The 21,945-nt window shown below is 43.1% G+C and overlaps 1 protein-coding gene across 2 annotated transcripts in view; it reads left to right on the plus strand.

Moving 5' to 3' along the window:
• LOC121554996 (TBC1 domain family member 22B) overlaps window positions 1-21,945 on the plus strand; it is a 200,608-nt gene that overhangs the window by 57,493 nt on the left and 121,170 nt on the right. The window contains exons 7-9 of one of the 2 annotated variants that reach the window (XM_041868747.2): window positions 4,207-4,335; window positions 6,340-6,402; window positions 11,185-11,299. In XM_041868747.2, the coding sequence (XP_041724681.1) occupies window positions 4,207-4,335; window positions 6,340-6,402; window positions 11,185-11,299 (307 nt within the window). Of the gene's footprint in view, window positions 1-4,206; window positions 4,336-6,339; window positions 6,403-6,861; window positions 6,928-11,184; window positions 11,300-21,945 lie in introns of both variants that reach the window. The other variant, XM_041868746.2, reaches the window with a different exon arrangement.

A 21,945-nucleotide genomic window follows, 5' to 3' on the forward strand; every position in this document is an offset into this window, starting at 1 on the left:
TCACCCCCCTTGGCATTTTTCCTATTTTGTTGCCTTACAACCTGGAATTAAAATTGATTTTTGGGGGGTTTGTATCATTTGATTTACACAACATACCTACCACATTGAAAATGCAAAATATTTTTTTGTGTGAAACAAACAAGAAATAAGACAAAAAAACTGAACTTGAGCGTGCATAACTATTCACCCCCCCAAAAGTCAATACTATGTAGAGCCTCCTTTTGCAGCAATTACAGCTGCAAGTCTCTTGGGGTATGTCTCTATAAGCTTGGCACATCTAGCCACTGGGATTTTTGCCCATTCTTCAAGGCAAAACTGCTCCAGCTCCTTCAAGTTGGATGGGTTCCGCTGGTGTACAGTGATCTTTAAGTCATACCACAGATTCTCAATTGGATTGAGGTCTGGGCTTTGACTAGGTCATTCCAAGACATGTAAATCTTTCCCCTTAAACCACTCAAGTGTTGCTTTAGCAGTATGCTTAGGGTCATTGTCCTGCTGGAAGGTGAACCTCAGTCCCAGTCTCAAATCTCTGGAAGACTGAAACAGGTTTCCCTCAAGAATTTCCCTGTATTTAGCGCCATCCATCATTCCTTCAATTCTGACAAGTTTCCCAGGCCCCGATGAAAAACATTCTTACAGCATGATGCTGCCACCACCATGCTTCACTGTGGGGATGGTGTTCTCAGGGTGATGAGAGGTGTTGGGTTTGTGGCAGACATAGTTTTTTCCTTGATGGCCAAAAAGCTCAATTTTAGGGTCATCTGACCAGAGTACCTTCTTCCATATGTTTGGGGAGTCTCCCACATGCCTTTTGGCAAACACCAAACGTGTTTGCTTATTTTTTTCTTTAAGCAATGGCTTTTTTCTTGCCACTCTTCCGTAAAGCCCAGCTCTGTGGAGTGTATTGCTTAAAATGGTCCTATGGACAGATATTCCAATCTCCGCTTTGGAGCTTTGCAGCTCCTTCAGGGGTATCTTTGTTGGCTCTCTGATTAATGCCCTCCTTGCCTGGTCCGTGATTTTTGGTGGGCGGCCCTCTCTTGGCAGGTTTGTTGTGGTGCCATATTCTTTCCATTTTTTAATAATGGATTTAATGGTGATCCGTGGGATGTTCAAAGTTTCTGATATTCTTTTATAACCCAACCCTGATCTGTACTTCTCCACAACTTTGTCCCTGACCAGTTTGGAGAGCTCCTTGGTCTTCATGCTGCTGCTTACTTGGTGGTGCCCCTTGCTTAGTGGTGTTGCAGACTCTGGGCCCTTTCTGAACAGGTGTGTATATATACTGAGATCATGTGACAGATCATGTGACACTTAGATTGCACACAGGTGGACTTTTATTTAACTAATTATGTCACTTCTGAAAGTAATTGGTTGCACTAATTCTTATTTAGGGGCTTCATAGCAAAGGGGGTGAATACATATGCACGCACCACTTTTCCATTATTTAAATTTGTATCCTTTTTTGAAACAAGTTATTTTTTTCATTCCACTTCACCAATTTGGACTATTTTGTGTATGTCCATTACATGAAATCCAAATAAAAATCCATTTAAATTACAGGTTGTAATGCAACAAAATAGGAAAAACGCCAAGGGGGATGAATACTTTTGCAAGGCACTGTATATAAACTTAGCAAAAAAAGAAACATCCCTTTTTCAGGACCCTGTCTTTCAAAGATATTTTGTAAAAATCCAAATAACTTCACAGATCTTCATTGTATAGGGTTTAAACACTGTTTCCCATGCTTGTTCAATGAACCATAAACAATTAATGAACATGCACCTGTGGAACGGTCGTTAAGAGATTAACAGTTTACAGACTGTAGGCAATTAAGGTCACAGTTATGAAAATTTAGGACACTAAAGAGGCCTTTCTACTGACTCTGAAAAACACCAAAAGAAAGATGCCCAGGGTCCCTGCTCATCTGCGTGACCGTTTCCATAGGCATGCTGCAAGGAAGCATGAGGACTGCAGATGTGGCCAGGGCAATAAATTGCAATGTCCGTACTGGGAGACGCCTAAAACAGTGCTACAGGGAGACAGGACGGACAGTTGATCATCCTCGCAGTGGCAGACCACGTGTAACAACACCTGCACATCCGAACATCACACCTGCGGGACAGGTACAGTGAGGGAAAAAAGTATTTGATCCCCTGATGATTTGTACGTTTGCCCACTGACAAAGAAATGATCAGTCTAATTTTAATGGTAGGTTTATTTGAACAGTGAGAGACAGAATAACAACAAAAAAATCCAGAAAAACGTATGTCAAAATGTTATAAATTGATTTGCATTTTAATGAGGGAAATAAGTATTTGACCCCTCTGCAAAACATGACTTAGTACTTGGTGGCAAAACCAGAGGTCAGACGTTTCTTGTAGTTGGCCACCAGGTTTGCACACATCTCAGGAGGGATTTTGTCCCACTCCTCTTTGCAGATCTTCTCCAAGTCATTAAGGTTTCGAGGCTGACGTTTTACAACTTGAACCTTCAGCTACCTCCACAGATTTTCTATGGGATTAAGGTCTGGAGACTGGCTAGGCCACTCCAGGACCTTAATGTGCTTCTTCTTGAGCCATTCCTTTGTTGCCTTGGCCGTGTGTTTTGGGTCATTGTCATGCTGGAATACCCATCCACTACCCATTTTCAATGCCCTGGCTGAGGGAAGATTTGACGGTACATGGCCCCGTCCATCGTACCTTTTGATGTGGTGAAGTTGTCCTGTCCCCTTATCAGAAAAACACCCCCAAAGCATAATGTTTCCACCTCCATGTTTGACGGTGGGGATGGTGTTCTTGGGGTCATAGGCAGTATTCCTCCTCCTCCATGCACGGCGAGTTGAGTTGATGCCAAAGAGCTCCATTTTGGTCTCATCTGACCACAACACTTTCACCCAGTTCTCCTCTGAATTGGCAAACTTCAGAAGGGCATGTATATGTGCTTTCTTGAGCAGGGGGACCTTGTGGGCGCTACAGGATTTCAGGCCTTCACGGCGTAGTGTGTTACCAATTGTTTTCTTGGTGACTATGGTCCCAGTTGCCTTGAGATCATTGACAAGATCCTCCCGTGTAGTTCTGGGCTGATTCCTCAATGTTCTCATGATCATTGCAACTCCACGAGGTGAGATCTTGCATGGAGCCCCAGTCCGAGATTGACAGTTATTTTGTGTTTCTTCCATTTGCGAATAATCGCACCAACTGTTGTCACCTTCTCACCAAGCTGCTTGGTGATGGTCTTGTAGCCCATTCCAGCCTTTTGTTGGTCTACAGTCTTGTCCCTGACATCCTTGGAGAGCTCTTTGGTCTTGGCCATGGTGGAGAGTTTGGAATCTGATTGATTGATTGCTTCTGTGGACAGGTGTATTTTATACAGGTCAGAAACTGAGATTAGGAGCACTCCCTTTAAGAGTTTGTTCCTAATCTCAGCTCGTTAACTGTATAAAAGACACCTGGGAGACAAATCTTTCTGATTGAGAGGGGGTCAAATACTTATTTCCCTAATAATAAATGCAAATCAATTTATAACATTTTTGACATGCTTTTTTCTGTATTTGTTTGTTATTCTGTCTCTCACTGTTCAAATAAACCTACCATTAAAATTATAGACTGATAATTTATTTGTCAGTGGGCAAATGTACAAACCAGCAGGGGATCAAATACTTTTTTCCCTCACTGTACAGGATGGCAACAACAACTGCCCGAGTTACACCAGGAGTGCACAATTCCTCCATCAGTGCTCAGATTGTCCGCAATAGGCTGAGAGAGGCTGGACTGAGGGCTTGTAGGCCTGTTGTAAGGCAGGTCCTCACCAGACATCACCGGCAACAACGTCACCTATGGGCACAGACCCACCGTCGCTGGACCAAACAGGACTGGCAAAAAGTATTCTTCACTGACGAGTCGCGGTTTTGTCTCACCAGGGGTGATGGTCGGATTCGCGTTATATCGTCAAAGGATTGAGTGTTACACCGAGGCCTGTACTCTGGAGCTGGATCGATTTGGAGGTGGTGGGTCCGTCATGGTCTGGGGCGGTGTCACATCATCATCAGACTGAGCTTGTTGTCATTGCAGGCAATCTCAACGCTGATGTGTATATATATATATATATATATATAACAAATATTTTTGAAAGGCGTGGAACTGGCTTCAAGGTTGAGTTTGAGGGCCCTATGCTATCCTAATAGTTCTGTTGTACTCTTCCCAGGGTTACCTTCCTGCCAACACAGAGAGGAGAGAGAGCACGCTACAGAGGAAGAGACAGGAATACTTTGGTTTCATAGAACAGTACTACGACTCACGCAACGACGAGCACCACCAAGACACATACAGACAGGTAATGATGCTATCTATGACTTCACACACAGTCACCATTTCTCTCTGTCTCTCTCTCTCTCTCTCTCTCTCTAGCGCTCCTCCTCCCCCCTGTCTTTCTGTATCCCTATATCCACTGAGCCATGCACTCATATATTGACAGCAGTCTGTCTATCCTAAGCTCAGCTCCTCCACTGTTCACCCATTCCAGTGGTGGATAAATATAATTCATCCTCAGCCATTTACAGTTCAGACCCCTTCATCTCAGTGACAGACAGACTGCAGACATATTCATTTGTGCAGATAGAATGGGCTGTCCTGTGGGTGTAAATCCCCAAGCCCTCTTACCAGTCCTTCCCTTTGTCCCTGATGTGTTCGTTCAACCACAGCCCAGACTAGCCAAGCCACTGCCTGTCAGCGGCCGCGAGGCTGGATTACAGATCCAGTTATACGGTGATAAGTGGTTTTCCATGCTGCTCACCTCGCACACATAGCAGTGCCACTATGAGGCTAGACAAGAATGACTCTCTCTCTCTCTCTCTCTCTCTCTCTCTCTCTCTCTCTCTCTCTCTCTCTCTCTCTCTCTCTCTCTCTCTCTCTCTCTCTCTCTCTCTCTCTCTCTCTCTCTCTCTCTCTCTCAGTTCAATTGTCAACTTAAGGGCGTTATTGTCATGGGAAACATAAATGTACATTACCAAAGCAAGTGAAATAGATAGTAAACAGAAGTGAAATATACCATTTAAAAAAATAACAGTAAACATTAGACTCACAAAATTCCTCTCTCCCTCTCCCCCTCACTCTCTGTTTATCAGGGAAATCACTTCTGATAAACCTATTTTCCCTAAACCTAACTCCTAACCCTAATTGTAACCCTAAACCTAACCCCTAAGCTTAAAATAGCCTTTGTCCCTGCGAGGGAGAATTGTCCTTGTTTTACTATCCTTGTGGGGATTTCCGGTATCCATGAGGATCGTAATACACACACACGCATGATATTTACTATGGTGCGTCAATATTTACTATGCTGAGATAAACAACCATTTTCCCGTTAGAGTAAGATGAAGAGAGAAAAGTCATTTCTTTGCCTTTAAGAAAATAACTGATATTTACTTTAAAATGGGAGAGTTTTAGGCTTTCAGCAAACTGAGTAGAAATGTAGTCTCAGCAAGGGAGTCTGGAGACCGTTCTTCTCTCCACTGATCTCAGTTCTGTGTTCAGTGGCAGAGGATGTTTTCTGTCTGATCACAGGCTCCCTGCTGTTCCTGAGTCAGCGCTCAACTCCCTGACATTGGCAGTGCAAGACCTCTGTCTGTCTGCCTGACCTGACTGTCAGCCTCCTGTGAATTTCTGTTCCCCAGTCTCTCTCTTCTGTAACTCCTTTCATCTCCCTACAGTAGTCTATCTCTCTCTGTTTTTGTACATGGATCTCTCTCCATGTCTCGCCCTCTCCCTCTCGCTCTAACTTTATCTTTCTATCTATCAATCAATCAAATGTATTTATAAAGCCCTTTTTACATCAGCGGATGCCACAAAGTGCTTATACAGAAAACCAGCCTAAAACCCCAAAGAGCAAGCAATGCAGATGTAGAAGCACGGTGGCAATGAAAAACTCCCTAGAAAGGCACTCCCTCCCACACTCTCAGGAGGGGACTATCAGGCACTCGCTCACACATCTACATTAGTTTTTTAGAGTTGACATGTTCGATTCTCAGTCGAAAACAGAGGCTTCTTATTTTTTACAGTCAAATTTCTGTACTGTATCTTGTTGAATTGCTTCATGTTGTTGTGTGTGTAGCGGTATGTACTGTTTATGAAAAACTACTGTTTTTTTCCCTCCACATCTAGGGCTGGGGAAAAACTCCACTGTGGATATGTGTTCAATTGAGTGTGTTAACTTATGTCCCTGGTGTGTGTGCATGTGTGGGTGTGTTGTGCACGGTCTGTGTGTGTATGCGTGACGACTGAGTGTGTGTGTGTGTGTGTGTGTGTAAAGTGTTTGTGTTAACTGTTTTCTCCGCACCACCAGATTCGTATAGACATCCCCCGGATGAGTCCGGAGTGTCTAATGCTGCAGCCTATGGTGGCAGAGGTAAGACTGGTTAAAGAGGCAGCAGACCAACCCTCTCTCGCCAGCATGACACCGGTCCGGTTCCCGTCTGGTCTGCCCTGTCTGTGTTTGTCCGTCTGTCTGCAGGCTCCAAGTTCTGAACTGGGTGACGGTGGTTCGCTGGTTTGACGAGGCTCTCCTCCGCACATATGTGATGACAAGGTGTATGTGTGTGTGTGCCCTGCACTGACACATTGTGAAATCTATAGAGAAAATGGGGTTTGGTTTGGAAAGCGCAAGTGAGCCACTCTACCCCTTCACCCAGTTCAGAAATATAGCCTAGGAGGTCCAATTCTCTTCAGTTCTCTGCCATCAATACATGCACTGGACCCTCAATCCAGTGAATCCACTAACCAGCGCTCTCTCCTCCTCTTCCCTCTCTGTGATGGCATATGATAACCTCGGCTGCTCTTCTGTTTGTTTTATCTCTTCTCTCTGCAGATTCACATTGACATACCAAGAACTAATCCCCTTATTCCTCTCTTTCAACAAGCTTCTGTCCAAGAGGTGAGACTTTCTATACAGAACACACTGACTACCCTGCCCAGGCAGTCACTCACCTAGAGCTAGCTAATGTATGAAATCCTGTTGGTCTTATTATACATACACACACTGCACCATGCATGCATGCACGCATACTCACTCACACATTCTCTTGACTACTAAAGAGTTGAAATGATCTGGTTTAATGAATGGTTCCTCAGTGAGGTTTTGCTGTTTTGTTTGCACTCTGGTATCTGGAGTCGTTTTTAGAGTGTTTTAGAAAACAGTTTGCTTTGAGTCACACCCCTCTTCCTCCATGTCCTTTATTACTCTTCCCCCGTTCCCTTCCAAGGCCACACAACTACCTCCGTGCTATGAAATAATACTAATGAATGGGCCAACCGTCCTCACACACACCCACCCCAATATCTATATATTTTTCTTAATGTACAGTATCTCCCTCTTTGTTCGTATACCTCTCTCTCTCTCTCTCTTTTGCCTCTTTCTCTCTCCCTCACCTACTTCTCTCTCTCCCTCACCTACTTCTCTCTCTCCCTCACCTACTTCTCTCTCTCGCTCCCCCTCTCTTCCCGTCTTCCGACTCTCCTCGTTCCTTCTTCCTACTGTTGTGTTTTCTTCCTCCGACTCTCTCCTTGTGCTGCTCTTTTTCCTCATCCCTCACCCTTTCTTTGCATGCTAGTGTAGCTGGCCACAGGCCTGCATTGAAATATTTCCATAATTTTTTTTTATTTACGTCCTGAAATACCTTGTTATGGTGATGCATGTGACTGCAGAGCTGTCTTAAAAATCACACATTTCTGTCTCTATTAGTTCTGATTCTCACAGTCTGTGTACAGACAGTGCCTATAGAAAGTCTACATCCTCTTTCGATTTCTTCAAATGTTATTGTGTTATAAGTGGGATTAAAACTGTAATTTGGCCACTCAGGAACATTCACTGTCTTCTTAGTAAGCAACTCTAGTGTAGATTTTGGCATTGTGTTGTAAGTTATTGTCCAGCTGAAAGGTGAATTCCTCTCTGTGTCTAGTGTAAAGCAGACTGAAGCAGATTTTGCCTGTGCTTAGCTCCATCCTGTTTCTTTTAATTCTGAAAAACTCCACAGTCTTTGCCAATGTCAAGAATACCCATACCATGACGCAGCCACCACCATGTTTGAAAATAAGGAGGCAGTTACTCAGTAATGTGTTGTTACTCAGTAACGTGGTCCTCTGTAGCTCAGCTGGTAGAGCACAGCGCTTGTAACGCCAGGGTAGTGGGTTCGATCCCCGGGACCACCCATACACAAAAATGTATGCACACATGACTGCAAGTCGCTTTGGATAAAATCGTCTGCTAAGTGGCATATTATTATTATTATTATTATTATTATTATTATTATTATATTATTGTTGGATTTGCCTCAAACATAAGGCTTTGCATTTAGGCCAAAAAGTATATTCCTTTGCTTTTTTCCAGTATTACTTTAGTGCCTTGTTGCATACATATGCATGTTTTATTCTTATTTTATATATTTGTATTCTTCTTTTCATTCTGTCATTTATGTCATTATTGTGGAATCACTACAATGTTGTTGATCCATCCTCAGTTTTCTCCTATCACAGCCATTTAACTGTAGCTGTTTTAAAATCACCAATGGCCTCATAACGACGTCCCTATGCAGATTCCTTCCTGTCCTGCAGCTCAGTTCAGAAAGACGACTGCATCTTTGATGTGTCTGGGTGGTTTAATACATCAACCACAGCATAATTATTAACTTGACCATGCTTAATGATATATTAAATGTCTGATTTGTTATTGTTAACCATCTACCGATCACTGCCATTCTTTATGAGGCTTTTGAAAAACTCTCCTGAGACGTAATGCAACATTTCGTTTTTCCGATGGCACAGACATGGAATCTGTCTGTCACACTGTGTGGGTAGAGGTCTCTCCCTAAGAGACCTACAGCATTGGACATAGCCTTGGCCTTGGTGGACCACTATGGCTGTAGACATGCTGTTCACACATTAGCAGTGAGCTAATGGGGACATGAAGCTAGAGAGAAGCGCGTGTGCCCGCTTGTTCGCGCATGTGTGTCCGTACACACAATTCTGTCCTCTCGTGATCTCCCTTGGGGAGGCGATGTAGCACCGTGGGTGAAAATAAGAGGAGGAGGAGGAGGGTGACAGAGGGGTGAAAGCCTAATGCTCATCCAAGCAAGTCGTGGTTTAACGCATGATCAAATTCAAATAATTCAGTGATGGTGCACTGAAGTATGCAAAAGCTATTGGATTAAAACATACATAACTCATCAGTCCTATGGTTTTTAGTAGCCTTTAGAGAGCTGCATTGTAAAGCTTGCCTAATCCCAGATCTGTAATAGCCAAGCCAACTCCTCACTACAACATGTTTCGGCAAAATAACATGGAGATCTGGGACCAGGCTACTGACCACTCACTGTCATTGATTCCCTGTGCTTGTGGCTTGATGGGCAGCCTGTACACTGCATAACCATAACCTAACACACTAATGTCTGGACCCAACCCTCACACACTTGCACTGTTCAACCCTGTCCTCTCCTGATAACACACTGACCACCATCTAATCAGTTACCACCATGAGGTCAACATACCTCATCTGTTACTCTGCTGCTGCAGCGAGTTACATTTTTTTGTTGTTGATCCATTTATTTTTAATTACAATATTTTATTATTTTGACCTGAGGCAGGGTCTTTCAGCCTCTTGAATCTCCAATTGAAGCTCAGAATCTGCCTTGGAGTGGTCAGGGTAAAGGGTGTCTGCAAAGCAAATAAATGGATAATGTGTTCACTATTGGCCTCTCCTCTCTCCCTCTCTCTCTCACACTCACTCTCTCTCTGGCCATTGATTTCCTCCACCTGGTTTAGTGTCTCATTTCCACCCTCTGATGGGCTTCTGACGGAGTGTAGGAGCTCTGGCCATGAATTCTAGCTGCAGGGAGATGAGGGGAGACGGGTGAGAAAAAGATGAGGAGCAAGAACGTGGGTTGTTTCAGGGAGTGAGAGGACAGAAAGAGGAGAGGGGAGGTGGGTGATGAGAGGGGGAGCGAAAGAGGAGGATGAGGAGGAGAGCGCATTAGTGTGGGAAGGAAGGGGTGGCAAAGGGGAAGACATAGATGAGGAGGAGAGAAGGGAGGGTGGGCTGTTAAAAGGAGAAACTCACATTAGCACTCCCCCTTTACTCCCCTTCATCCTCCTCCTCCTCCTCCTCCTCCTCCTCCCCGCCCCACTTTGATGTGGCTTTGATGATGAAAGCAGGGGCACAGCAGTAGGGAGATGTGAATCCCATACATGTCCAAATAACGGCATTTTAAAAGGACATCGCCAAACCGTACTAGCTAGCGTAAGACGCCGGCACCCCAGGCAGCCAACCAACATGTTTTAGTGTGCCATTTGGGACGCAGGAAATGTGTGTGGTTGATTTGCACTGCACTTCAAGACTCCTTTAATTCTTTGGGGCTGACAGCAGCAAGGTGAAACATTAAAACCCTCGTAGACTGAGCCTGTAACGAAGATGGAAGTGTCTGCCTTGCAGAAAAGATTAGAGAAAGAAGGAAAGAAAGGAGAAAATACAAAAGTTTGATAGCGTGTTCAAAGTTCTTGATCCAGCAGTAGTAAAGAGACAGACGGGTCCAACCCGCCGATGAGAAATTGATGTTGGAAGTGTAGTGTGTTCTTCAGTTCTAAGAACATTTAATAGGATATTCTGGAACAGGCTTCAATTCCATGTCACCACTCACCACACATGCATGTCCTATGCCTCTGACTAATTTCCTCACTTCTCTAACACGATCAAACCTTTATGTCAATGATTAAAACATGCATTATTTATAACTTAATCCGATATTGCTCTTTGATTGACCGGTGGGCATGGGGCGGGGCTATTCTGTGTTGGTTTGAAACCATCATGTGATCTTGTTAAAGAAAGTCAAATATATGAAACAGAAGTAAATCTACATTATTCACTGTTTTACATGGATTCGTCATCTGTAGTATGTCTGTTCCTTTTTAGGCATATCTTAGATGGAGAGATGGCTAGATTGACTTTATCGTCCTTGAAAAGGACTTTGACTTGCACATTAAAACAAGCAAGCTTACTTATTGTACTCAATTTACAAATATAAACAAGATGGCTCGTATATACTGAATCTAGAAGTAGCTCGCATGTTCCTCTACATACCGTGCTCTATACATAGTGTGTGTGTGTGTGTGCTGACTGTGTGTTCCTCCGTCTGCCTGTCAGATCTTTGAGCGTATCCTGTTCATCTGGGCGATCCGCCACCCGGCCAGCGGCTACGTGCAGGGCATCAATGACCTCGTCACGCCGTTCTTCGTCGTCTACGTCTTTGAGTACATCAGTGAGTCCCTCTTCCTCCCTCTTCGTCCACACTCCTCTTCCTCCCGCCTCTTCCTCTGTCCTCTTCCTCCCTATTCTAACTCCCTCCTCACTTCCCTTACTCAAGGGAATAGCCAAAGACTAGATAGTATGTGTTTGTGCATGGGTGAGTCCCTCTCTTCCAGACACTTCTCTCATTTAAGGGAATACTCCTCTTTTTTGCTTCCATTTACATTTTAGTCATTTAGCAGACGCTCTTATCCAGAGCGACTTACAGGAGCAATTAGGGTTAAGTGCCTTGCTCAAGGGCACATCGGCAGATGTTTCACCTAGTCGGCTCGGGGATTCGAACCAGCGACCTTTCGATTACTGGCCCAATGCTCTTACCCACTAAGCTACCTGCCGCCACTGGAATAGAAAGCCAAAGACTAGATAATAGTGTATGTGTTTGATTTCAAATACATCAGTCCCTCTGCTTCCCTCACTCAAGGGAATAACAAAGCATGAAGAGATACTAGTTTAAATGTTTTAATAGGCTCTCCTCTCATAATAGAGCTGGCTTGGATCCATGCTGTGTGAGTTTATGTGGTGTAAATGATTTGTGTTATGAATGTTTTATTAAATTGATGACTTAATGTTCTCTTGTGCTGTGTAAACTGAACTGAGCTTCAAACATTGAAAAGAGCAAAGCATCTCAAATGACGTGTGTGTGTGGGGGTAGGGGGGAGTGTGTGTGTGGGGGGTGGGGGAGTGTGTGTGTGGGGGGTGGGGGGATTGTGTGTGTGTATGCACGTGCGCATGCGTGCACTCTAGTGTGTTTGTGCTCCTAGATGATGAATAAATGGCTGCTCTGCCACTCCAGAGAGTGCTCTGAAGGCATGGTGAGAAGGTGGGTTGTGAACCCGGGGGATTGCAGTTGTTTGCATGCTGAAGCGTGAAACAGAAAATAGTTGTTTCTGTTGCTTTTGACTCCCCTCTCTTTCCTTGTCTCTGACTCAGACCCTGTCTCTCTGTCAGATCCTCAGTCTCCTGGCCTGCTTTGCTTTGTTTCTATGTGCTTCATGTGCCGCTGCTGATGAGCTTTGAAAGCTTACAAAGCCAACAATCCTTCAAACGTGCTCCACCTGACACGTAACACGATGGTTTGATGTGCTGTCTGTTGTTTTTCACTTTTTTATTTTTTATGAGAGAGGGTAAGAGAAAGGGAGCGAGACGGAAAGAGTGATTTTGGAGCGTTCATGCCGTGGAATAAGCAGGCTAATTACGCTTCTGTCTGAAGCTTTCTCTCACACGCTCGCTCTCGCTCTCTCATACACTCACACACTCACACATTTTGTCCAAAATGTTTTTTTTTAAATTGTTTTTTAAAATCCCAGCCCCCGTCCCCGCCGGAGGCCTTTTGCCTTTTGGTCGGCCATCATTGTAAAAATATTGAAAAACATAATTCCACTTTGACATTATGGGGTATTGTGTGTAGGCTAGTGACAAAATAGTTGAATTCAGGCTGTAACACAACAAAATGTGGAAAAGGTCGAGGGGTGTCAATTATTTCTGAAGGCACTGTAACACCAGAGAGAGGTGTTAAAGATGTGAGGAAGTTGAGTGTGTGAAATGTGAATCACAGTTTCCTCTGTCACGGAAATGATTAAGATGTTCACCTGCACTTGGTGTTTTTCTCTCTCATCAACACCATCTAAATACGTCTATCAGACAGGATCAAGGCTGCCGTTCCATCTGTGTCTTCTCGTCTCGCCTTTGCTCTGTAACAACGCTAAGCTATCGCTGCTGCCACTACGCTTGTTTTTTTGTCTCTATTGTTGTTCCTTTGTTGCTGCTAGTTTTCAAACAAACGTCTATGTCTTCCTTCCTTTGATGATGCAAGAACTAAGACGTGCTTCTGTTTATTTCATTGATGTCAATCTGTAGTGTATGGGATACAAACACATCTGTTCGTTTTAAACAGTCAAGGTTCATTACTTCCACGCATAGGTTTCTATATCTTCCAAGTAGGGCTGCACAATTCATACATTTCTTTTATTGAAATGTCGATATTGACATGCATAATATCCATACTGCAAGAGGCAGCGGAGGGGCGTTCATGCAGTAACAAGTGGGTTGCTCGAGGGGCGGGGCATTCATGCAGGAACCAATGGGATGCTCCGGCGGGGGGACGCCCCCTTGCAGGAACGCCCCCATGCAGGAACGCCCCGGATTGGTGGCTGCAGTTGCACACTAATGCTTTTTGCCGCTTCCAAATCCCACACACCAAGCCCTGCCCCCTGTCACTCAACCAGGCAGTTCCTCGTGCTCGAGATTCACTCTGTATTGAACAAACAACAGCATGCAGTTAAAATATTTTTCAAACAAGAACAACACTGCTTTCCTCAGCTTCTTAATATAAATCCACGTTTTCTATATCACTGGTTCCCAACCTTTTTTCCTTGGAGCCCCCCCTACTTGTATCTAAGGAAAGCTGAGCCCCCCCCCCACACACACACAAACACAAACACACCAAAATAATAAAGTGATTCATTCCAAATCTTTATTGACAAAAATTTACATCAATTATAGTTTTTCTTTCCTTTTCTCTTTGGTTTGCCCTGGTTATCTTTGTGTATAATTTAATTGTAGGCCTATACACACACACACACATTGTTACCAAAATAATAATAATAATTAATTATCAGCATAATAAGTGATTAACAGCACCTATATAGCTCTGTCCTAGATCTCCCTCAGACCGATTAACTGTAACGGGGCAGTTTGTTGCATACACACATGCACATCATGTGAACACTGGTTTTGACAGAGCTATAATGTATGTGTTATACATAAACTTAGGTTGGAGTTATTAAAACTTGTTTTTCAACCACTCCACAAATGTCTTGTTAACAAACTATAGTTTTGGCAAATCTACTTTGTGCATGACACAAGTAATTTTTCCAACAATTGTTTACAGACAGATTATTTCACTTATAATTCACTGTATCACAATTCCAGTGGGTCAGAAGTTCACATACACTAAGTTGACTGTGCCTTTAAACAGCTTGGAAAATTCCAGAAAATGATGTCATGGCTTTAGAAGCTTCTGATAGGCTAATTGACATCATTTGAGTCAATTGGAGGTGTACCTGTGGATGTATTTCAAGGCCTACCTTCAAACTCAGTGCCTCTTTACTTGACATCATGGCAAAATCAAAAGAAATCAGCCAAGACCTCAGAAAAGTCTGGTTCATCCTTGGGAGCAATTTCCAAAAGCCTGAAGGTACCACGTTCATCTGTACAAATAATAGTAGTACGCAAGTATAAACACCATGGGACCACGCAGCCGTCATACTGCTCGGGAAGGAGACGCGTTCTGTCTCCTAGAGATTAACGTACTTTGGTGCGAAAATTGCAAATCAATCCCAGAACAACAGCAAAGGACCTTGTGAAGATGCTGGAGGAAACAGGTACAAAAGTATCTATATCCACAGTAAAACGAGTCCTATATTGACATAACCTGAAAGGCTGCTCAGCAAGAAAGAAGCCACTGCTCCAAAACAGCCATAAAAAAGCCAGACTATGGTTTGCAACTGCACATGGGGACAAAGATCGTACTTTTTGGAGAAATGTCCTCTGGTCTGATGAAACAAAAATATAACTGTTTGGCCATAATGACCATCGTTATGTTTGGAGGAAAAAGGGGGTAGCTTGCAAGCCGAAGAACACCATCCCAACCGTGAAGCACAGGGGTGGCAGCATCATGCTGTGGGGGTGCTTTGCTGCAGTAGGGACTGGTGCACTTCACAAAATAGATGGCATCATGAGGAAGGAAAATTATGTGGATATATTGAAGCAACATCTCAAGACATCAGTAAGGAAGTTAAAGCTTGGTCGCAAATGGGTCTTCCAAATGGACAATGACCCCAAGCATACTTCCAAAGTTGTGGCAAAATGGCTTAAGGACAACAAAGTCAAGGTATTGGAGTGGCCATCACAAAGCCCTGACCTCAATCCTATAGATGTGTGGGCAGAACTGCAAAAGCATGTGCGAGCAAGGAGGCCTACAAACCTGACTCCGTTACACCAGCTCTGTCAGGAGGAATGGGCCAAAATTCACCCAACTTATTGTGGGAAGCTTGTGGAAGACTACCCGAAACGTTTGACCCAAGTTAAACAATTTAAAGGCAATGCTAGCAATTACTAATTGAGTGTATGAAAACTTCTGACCCACTGAGAATGTGATGAAAGAAATAAAAGCCTAAATAAATAATTCTCTCTACTGTTATTCTGACATTTCATTATTCAAAATAAAGTGGTGATCCTAACTGACCTAAGACAGGGAATTTTTACTAGGATTAAATGTCAGGAATTGTGAAACACTGAGTTTAAATGTATTTGGCAAAGGTGTATGTAAACTTTCGACTTCAACTGTACGTAGTGCTGAATGGTAGATAAACCCTTGTAGCTGTGTGTTTGGCCAGTCTGGGTGCAACAGCATGTCCTTTGACAATCCAAACCTTTTGTATCCGTTCTCCTGGAAATATTTATTTGACACAGAATCGGCTTGAAGGTCTGCAACCTCATCTTCACAGCCGAGGAATTCCACGTCCTCGAGACTGCAAATATAAGGGTCCATCACCCACGATTCCTTTGAAAAGTATTCGTCAACATCGGCAAAACAGGATTTAATTTCTTCCCGGAGCATGTTCATGTGCCGGGTAAACTCAGTGCGTAAAGACACAGGCACAGTGCCACCAGACTGTTTCATCAGCAGTGGAAATTGTTGTAGCTCCCCTTTTTAAATTTTTCCAACTCTGTACTCCAGTTTCCGCACAATAGCGTCAAGAGCGTCTTTGCACTGCATGATGTTTGATTCAGGACCCTGCATCCGCTTGTTTGTCTCATTGTAGAGGGTGAATGTATCTGCTACGTGTGCCGTTTTGATCCAAAACGCATCAGTCAGCTGTTCGCACAGTGGTCGATTGTGATCTTGCAAGAATTCCTTAATTTTTTCCTGCAGTTCCATAAAACGCACAAGCACTTGTCCACGTGACAACCAGCGTATCTCTGTGTGTAACAGCAGTGTTTGATGCGCTTAATCCTCACACAGCTGGGAAAACAGTGTCTTGTTAGTAGGGCAAGCCTTAATGAAGTTAACAACTTTAACAACAGTTGCCAGGGTGTTACTAAGGTCTTCCGAAAGTTTTTTACTGGCCAATGCTTGGCAATGTAGCATGCAGTGGAAAATTGCGCACCCGGGGCTTTTTCCTTCAATCTGCTGTTAAATCCCTTGTTTTTACCCAGCAATGCTGCAGCCCCATCAGTGCAGCATGCAACAATATTCTCGTAGGGCAGATGATTGGATGAGAGATATGAGTCCATAGCTATAAAAATATCTTGGCCTGTTGTTGTTGTGGCTAGATTGGTAGATATATGAATGTCTTGTTTCAAGTCATCACCCTCAATATATTGCACATAAACGATGACCACGGATTCGTCTGACACTGTTGTTGTTTCATCCAACTGAATGGCAACGGGAACATTCCTAAGCTTCTCGTGCAGCTGGTTTTGACAATCTCCTGCCATTTGATCAATTTTGTCTTTGACAGTGTTGTGAGAGAGTGGGACGGTTCTCACTTTATCCACCACATGTGGGCCACACAGCCTCTACAATTTTCAGGCAGGCGGGTTTTGATTAGCTGCTCTCCAATATTGTGCGGCTTTTTAGCCTTGGCAATTTATAGCGAACACTCAATTGACACCGCCGTGGCTCTGTGTAAATCACTGCCTGCTCTTTCAAATGCTTTTCTGATGTCTGTGCATCTTTTTGATAGTGCCAACTGCTTCTTCCTCTCAAAAAAATCCTGACCTTCACCAATAGTCTCCTGGTGTTTTGTTTCCTGGTGTTGTTGCATTTTGCTTGGCTTCATGCTGTCATTAGCTAGCTTCTCGCCACAAATGACACATTCTGTCCGAGTCCTGTCCTAACTCTCGAGATATAGCCTTACTTATTTTTTTGATGATGAGTCATCAGCACTTTTATGTTTCTTAGACATGGTGTTTTATTCATAAAATATTGATGTTCTGACTGCAGGAAAATCGAGCTGCTAGCTGAAACTGATTGAGCGCGGGTCATTGACGTGCAAATTTGTTTCCCGGGGAATTACCACTTGTAAGTTTCTCTGCCATTATTATAATTTTTTAGATGGTCCTTGGCATTGCAAGCATATGATTTTTAATAACATTTTAAAATGTATAAAGTTTACAATTCAATTATAGTGGGACATTTTATGCATGTTTGACCTCAAAGCAAATGAGATCACGCGTCCCCCTGTGAACTATGGCGGACCCCAAAGGGGGGAGCGGACCCCAGGTTGGGAACCACTGGTCTATATTGTACTGTTATTTGTTCAACAATAATAGCAGGAATCAACATAATGCACAGGCTATGAAAGTATCTGCCTGTCCCTGTTTTGCTGTCGGATGGATTTTGAGAAGCACAAGCATATTACCGTTGCTCAAAATGCTTTTGAGAGAAAAAGACAGTTTTTAAATCAACTACTGTCATATAATGTATTTCTCAATATTGAGTTCATGGTACCACTTTGCAACCGGAGTAGGCTGTAGTTAGTATGGTTTTGGTGCGCCTGCGGAGCGGAGTATGCCATTTGCAGTGAATAGGCCTACATCAAGTAGCCTATAGGGCTAGCTCAGGAACATTTTTGTAGGACACTAGCCTACATTTACTGATAGATTAATCAATTAGCCTACAAGGCAATCTAGCAACAATATCATATTTAGAGTTAGCAATCTAGCTTAGTGTTTTGAGTTCCCACTTCCTCAGGTGGTAAATAATAATTCCCTATAGGCCAATATGCACAAAGATGTTGGCAATTTCTCTGAGCCATAAATAAATCTAATTATGGATCATATTTTGACAGGTTGCACATCAAAATATCAATCATGCATTTCTTGGATATGTTAGAGGAAATAGCTTACTTTTTGAATCAAAGGCTACAATCTCAGTTGTCTTACTTGTCACTGGGAAAACAAAATGTTTAGAGCCCTGCCTCTAATGTAAAGTAAAATAGTTACATTTATCGCGATATTACTTTTTGTCCATATTGCCCAACTCTAGCTCTTCCCCAGAAATTAATTAGTTATTTTTCGCTGATTTTAGCGTTATCGCAAAAAATGAGAAAATGTATCGCAATATGGATTTTTGTCCATATCGCCCAGCTCTAGAATGGATCCTCTATTGGATTGGATGAATTTCTGGAGGAGAGGACAGATGAGCTCTGGTGGTCTTTTTCTGATTGTCAGTGTGGAGACTGGAGAGAGAGGTTCTGTGCTGTCAGAAGGAAGCTACACGTGTTTCCTGGAAGATGACCTATGATAGTACTGCTGGGCTTTATACAGGAGCAGTAGTGATGTCAGTAGAAAGTGAATGGAAGAAGATAATATAACTTGTGTCTGTGTGAGTGTAGGGGTCCGGTCAGGAGTAATAAAGGGGTCTGCAGCAGGCAGTGTACCAGTGGGCAGCAGGCAAGAACACCATGGTGGTGTCATGGCCAAGGAGTTATGGCAGAGAGGAGAGGAGAGGGGAATTAATGTAAAAATGAAGGGAGGAATGAGGTGGGCATTCAGTCCTGTCTGTCCAGAGCTCTCAACTACCTCAAGTCCTGCGTGCTGGTCCTGGCACTGAGGGGCCAAGAGGGGAAAGTGAGGGAACGTGAGGGACAGTGAGTGACTGAGATGGGCTGAGAGAGGAGCAGAGGCAGGGATTGGAAGAGAGGGAAGAGAGGGGAAGCGAGGAGCTCAGAGGGAGAAACCCCCCTTATTCGGATCCCCATTAGCTGTTGAAGAAGCAGCAGTTACAGTGCCTTGCAATAGTATTCATCCCCCTTGCCATTTTTTCTATTTTGTTGCATTGCAACCTGTAATTTAAATTGATTTTTAGTTGGATTTCATGTAATGGACATACACAAAATAGTCCAAATTGGTGAAGTGAAATGAAAAAATAACTTGTTTCAAAGAATTCAAAAAAATAAATAACGGAAAAATGGTGAGTGCATATGTATTCACCCCCTTTGCTATGAAGCCCCTAAATAAGATATGGTGCAACCAATTACCTTCAGAAGTCACATAATTAGTTAAATAAAGTTAACCTGTGTGCAATCTAAGTGTCACATAATCTGTCACATGATCTCAGTATATATACACCTGTTCTGAAAGGCCCCAGAGTCTGCAACACCACTAAGCAAGGGGCACCACCAAGCAAGCGGCACCATGAACACCAAGAAGCTCTCCAAACTGGTCAGGGACGCTGTACACCAGCGGAACCCATCCAACTTGAAGGAGCTGGAGCAGTTTTGCCTTGAAGAATGGGCAAAAATCCCAGCGGCTAAATGTGCCACGCTTATAGAGACATACCCCAAGAGACTTGCAGCTGTAATTGCTGCAAAAGGTGGCTCTACAAAGTATTGCCTTTGGGGGGGTGAGTAGTTATGCACGCTCAAGATTTCTGTTTTTGTGTCTTATTTCTTGTTTGTTTCACAACAAAAAATATTTTGCATCTTTAAAGTGGTAGGCATGTTGTGTAAATCAAAAAAGATACAAACCCCCCAAAATCATTTTTAAATTCCAGGTTGTAAGGCAACAAAATAGGAAAAATGCCAAGGGGGGTGAATACTTTCACAAGCCACTGTATTCTTCCAGGGGTGAAGTGACTCTCAGAAACTCTCCCTGATGACATCCCTTTTTTTTATATCTCTACTTGTATACTTGCTACCATGATTACGGATAATCCTGAATTAATCATGAATAATGATGAGTGAGAAAGTTGCAGACACACATATCAACCCCCCCCAAAAAAAATAATAATGGTGAGAGGTTAGCATGTCTTGGGGGTGTGATATTTGTGCGTCTGTAATATTCTCATTCATCATTATTCACGATTCATTCAGGATTATCCGTAATTATGGTAGCATCCACATTAATGTAGAAATGTTTAGAAACATTCTATTCTCATTTACAATAAAAGTTACTCCAAAATGACACTACATTATTTACCATTCATTTCTATTGGGCACAAAATTATCTGAAACACAACCAAATCAAAGAGCAAATACATTCAACAAATTTGTAGAGTCACAAGCTTGATGTTGTCATTGCGTGCTATGAATATGGGACCAAATACTTAACTTTTTACTACTTTAATACACATAAGTGAATTTGTCCCAATACTTTTAGTCCCCTAAAATGGGTGGACTATGTACAAAAAGTGCTGTAATTTCTAAACGTGTCACCCGATATGGATGAAAATACCCTCAAATTAAAGCTGACAGTCTGCACGTTAACTTCATAGTCATGTTATCATTTCAAATCCAAAGAGCTGGAGTACAGTACCAAAACAACAAACATGTGTCACTGTCCCAATACGTTTGGAGCTCACTGTGTCTTAAGTGAACCAGGTCTCCATCATATGTCTACTTAAATCAAATCAAACATACACATATTTAGCAGATGTTATTGCGGGTGTAGCGAAATGCTTGTGTTCCTAGCTCCAACAGTGCATTTCTTAAGAAATAGAAAATGATACATTGTGACAGAGCTGGCAGATACATTATTTATCAGGGTTTTATTCAGAATAATAAACCAGACAGGTAGCCTATAGAAGCGGACGCATAGACATGAAGATTGGTTTTAATAACAGCAACAGAAGAGAGAAGAAAGTCTACATGCTCTTTTAGCAGTGCTATCCTAGCAAGGTGTTAGCATGGCTGGTTGGTTTACAGTCTGATACCTAGCTGACACTAAGCATGTCTGACAGATGCTCTAAAAAGTGCTAATGTAAACGGTGCTGAAACCGTTTGTCCATTAAACGCCCTATGAATATGGAGCCAGTCGTGTCTGTGATCAAAAATGGGGCACTATAACTCCAAGCGCTGTGAGGAGAAGAGGAGAGAAGGACCTCTGCTGTGTCTGGGACCCCCCACCCCCACACACACACTTGTTATTTTTTCCTCATGGAGACCTAAAATGTATTTCCACTCAAAATCCTATTTTCTATCAACCTAACCCTAGTCTTAACCCTGAATTTAACCCCTAATCCTATCCATAAACCTAACCCTAATTGTAACCCAAACCCTAAATCTTACCCCTAAGATTAAAATAGCCTTTGTCCTCATGGGGATGTGGGAAATGTCCTCACTAGGGAGAATGTTGCTTGTTTTACTACCCTTGTGGGGCCATCTTGGGATTTCAGGACAGAGGGAAGCATCTGACAGAGGGAAGGGGATTGCAGGCGGAAGGAGGAGCAGTCAGGGAAAAACCATGTAGACTAGAGTGGAATACACATCAATTGAGCTTCAACGACAGCCCTATTGGACTACCCCAAGCAAGCTAGAGATGATGCCTTCCTACTAAGCAGAGAGGAGATTGAAGTCAACATGCTTTGATTGTGAGTGGGCCTATATTGTGTGTTTACACCATGTGATTATAACTGGAGACTTTTGATGTAATGAATCACAGTCGTGTTAATTTCACTCTTCTGTTGTACTCGTCTCTCCAGCAGAGTCTTGTAGCTTTAGCCAACTACTTTGTCAGCTACTACCAGGCTGGTTGAGTTTCTCCATGTGTAAGTGGTCCGTATTGACTGTGTGAGGATCATGCCTACTGTCT

Source organism: Coregonus clupeaformis, chromosome 40 (genome assembly GCF_020615455.1).
Source record: "Coregonus clupeaformis isolate EN_2021a chromosome 40, ASM2061545v1, whole genome shotgun sequence".
NCBI lineage: Eukaryota > Metazoa > Chordata > Actinopteri > Salmoniformes > Salmonidae > Coregonus > Coregonus clupeaformis.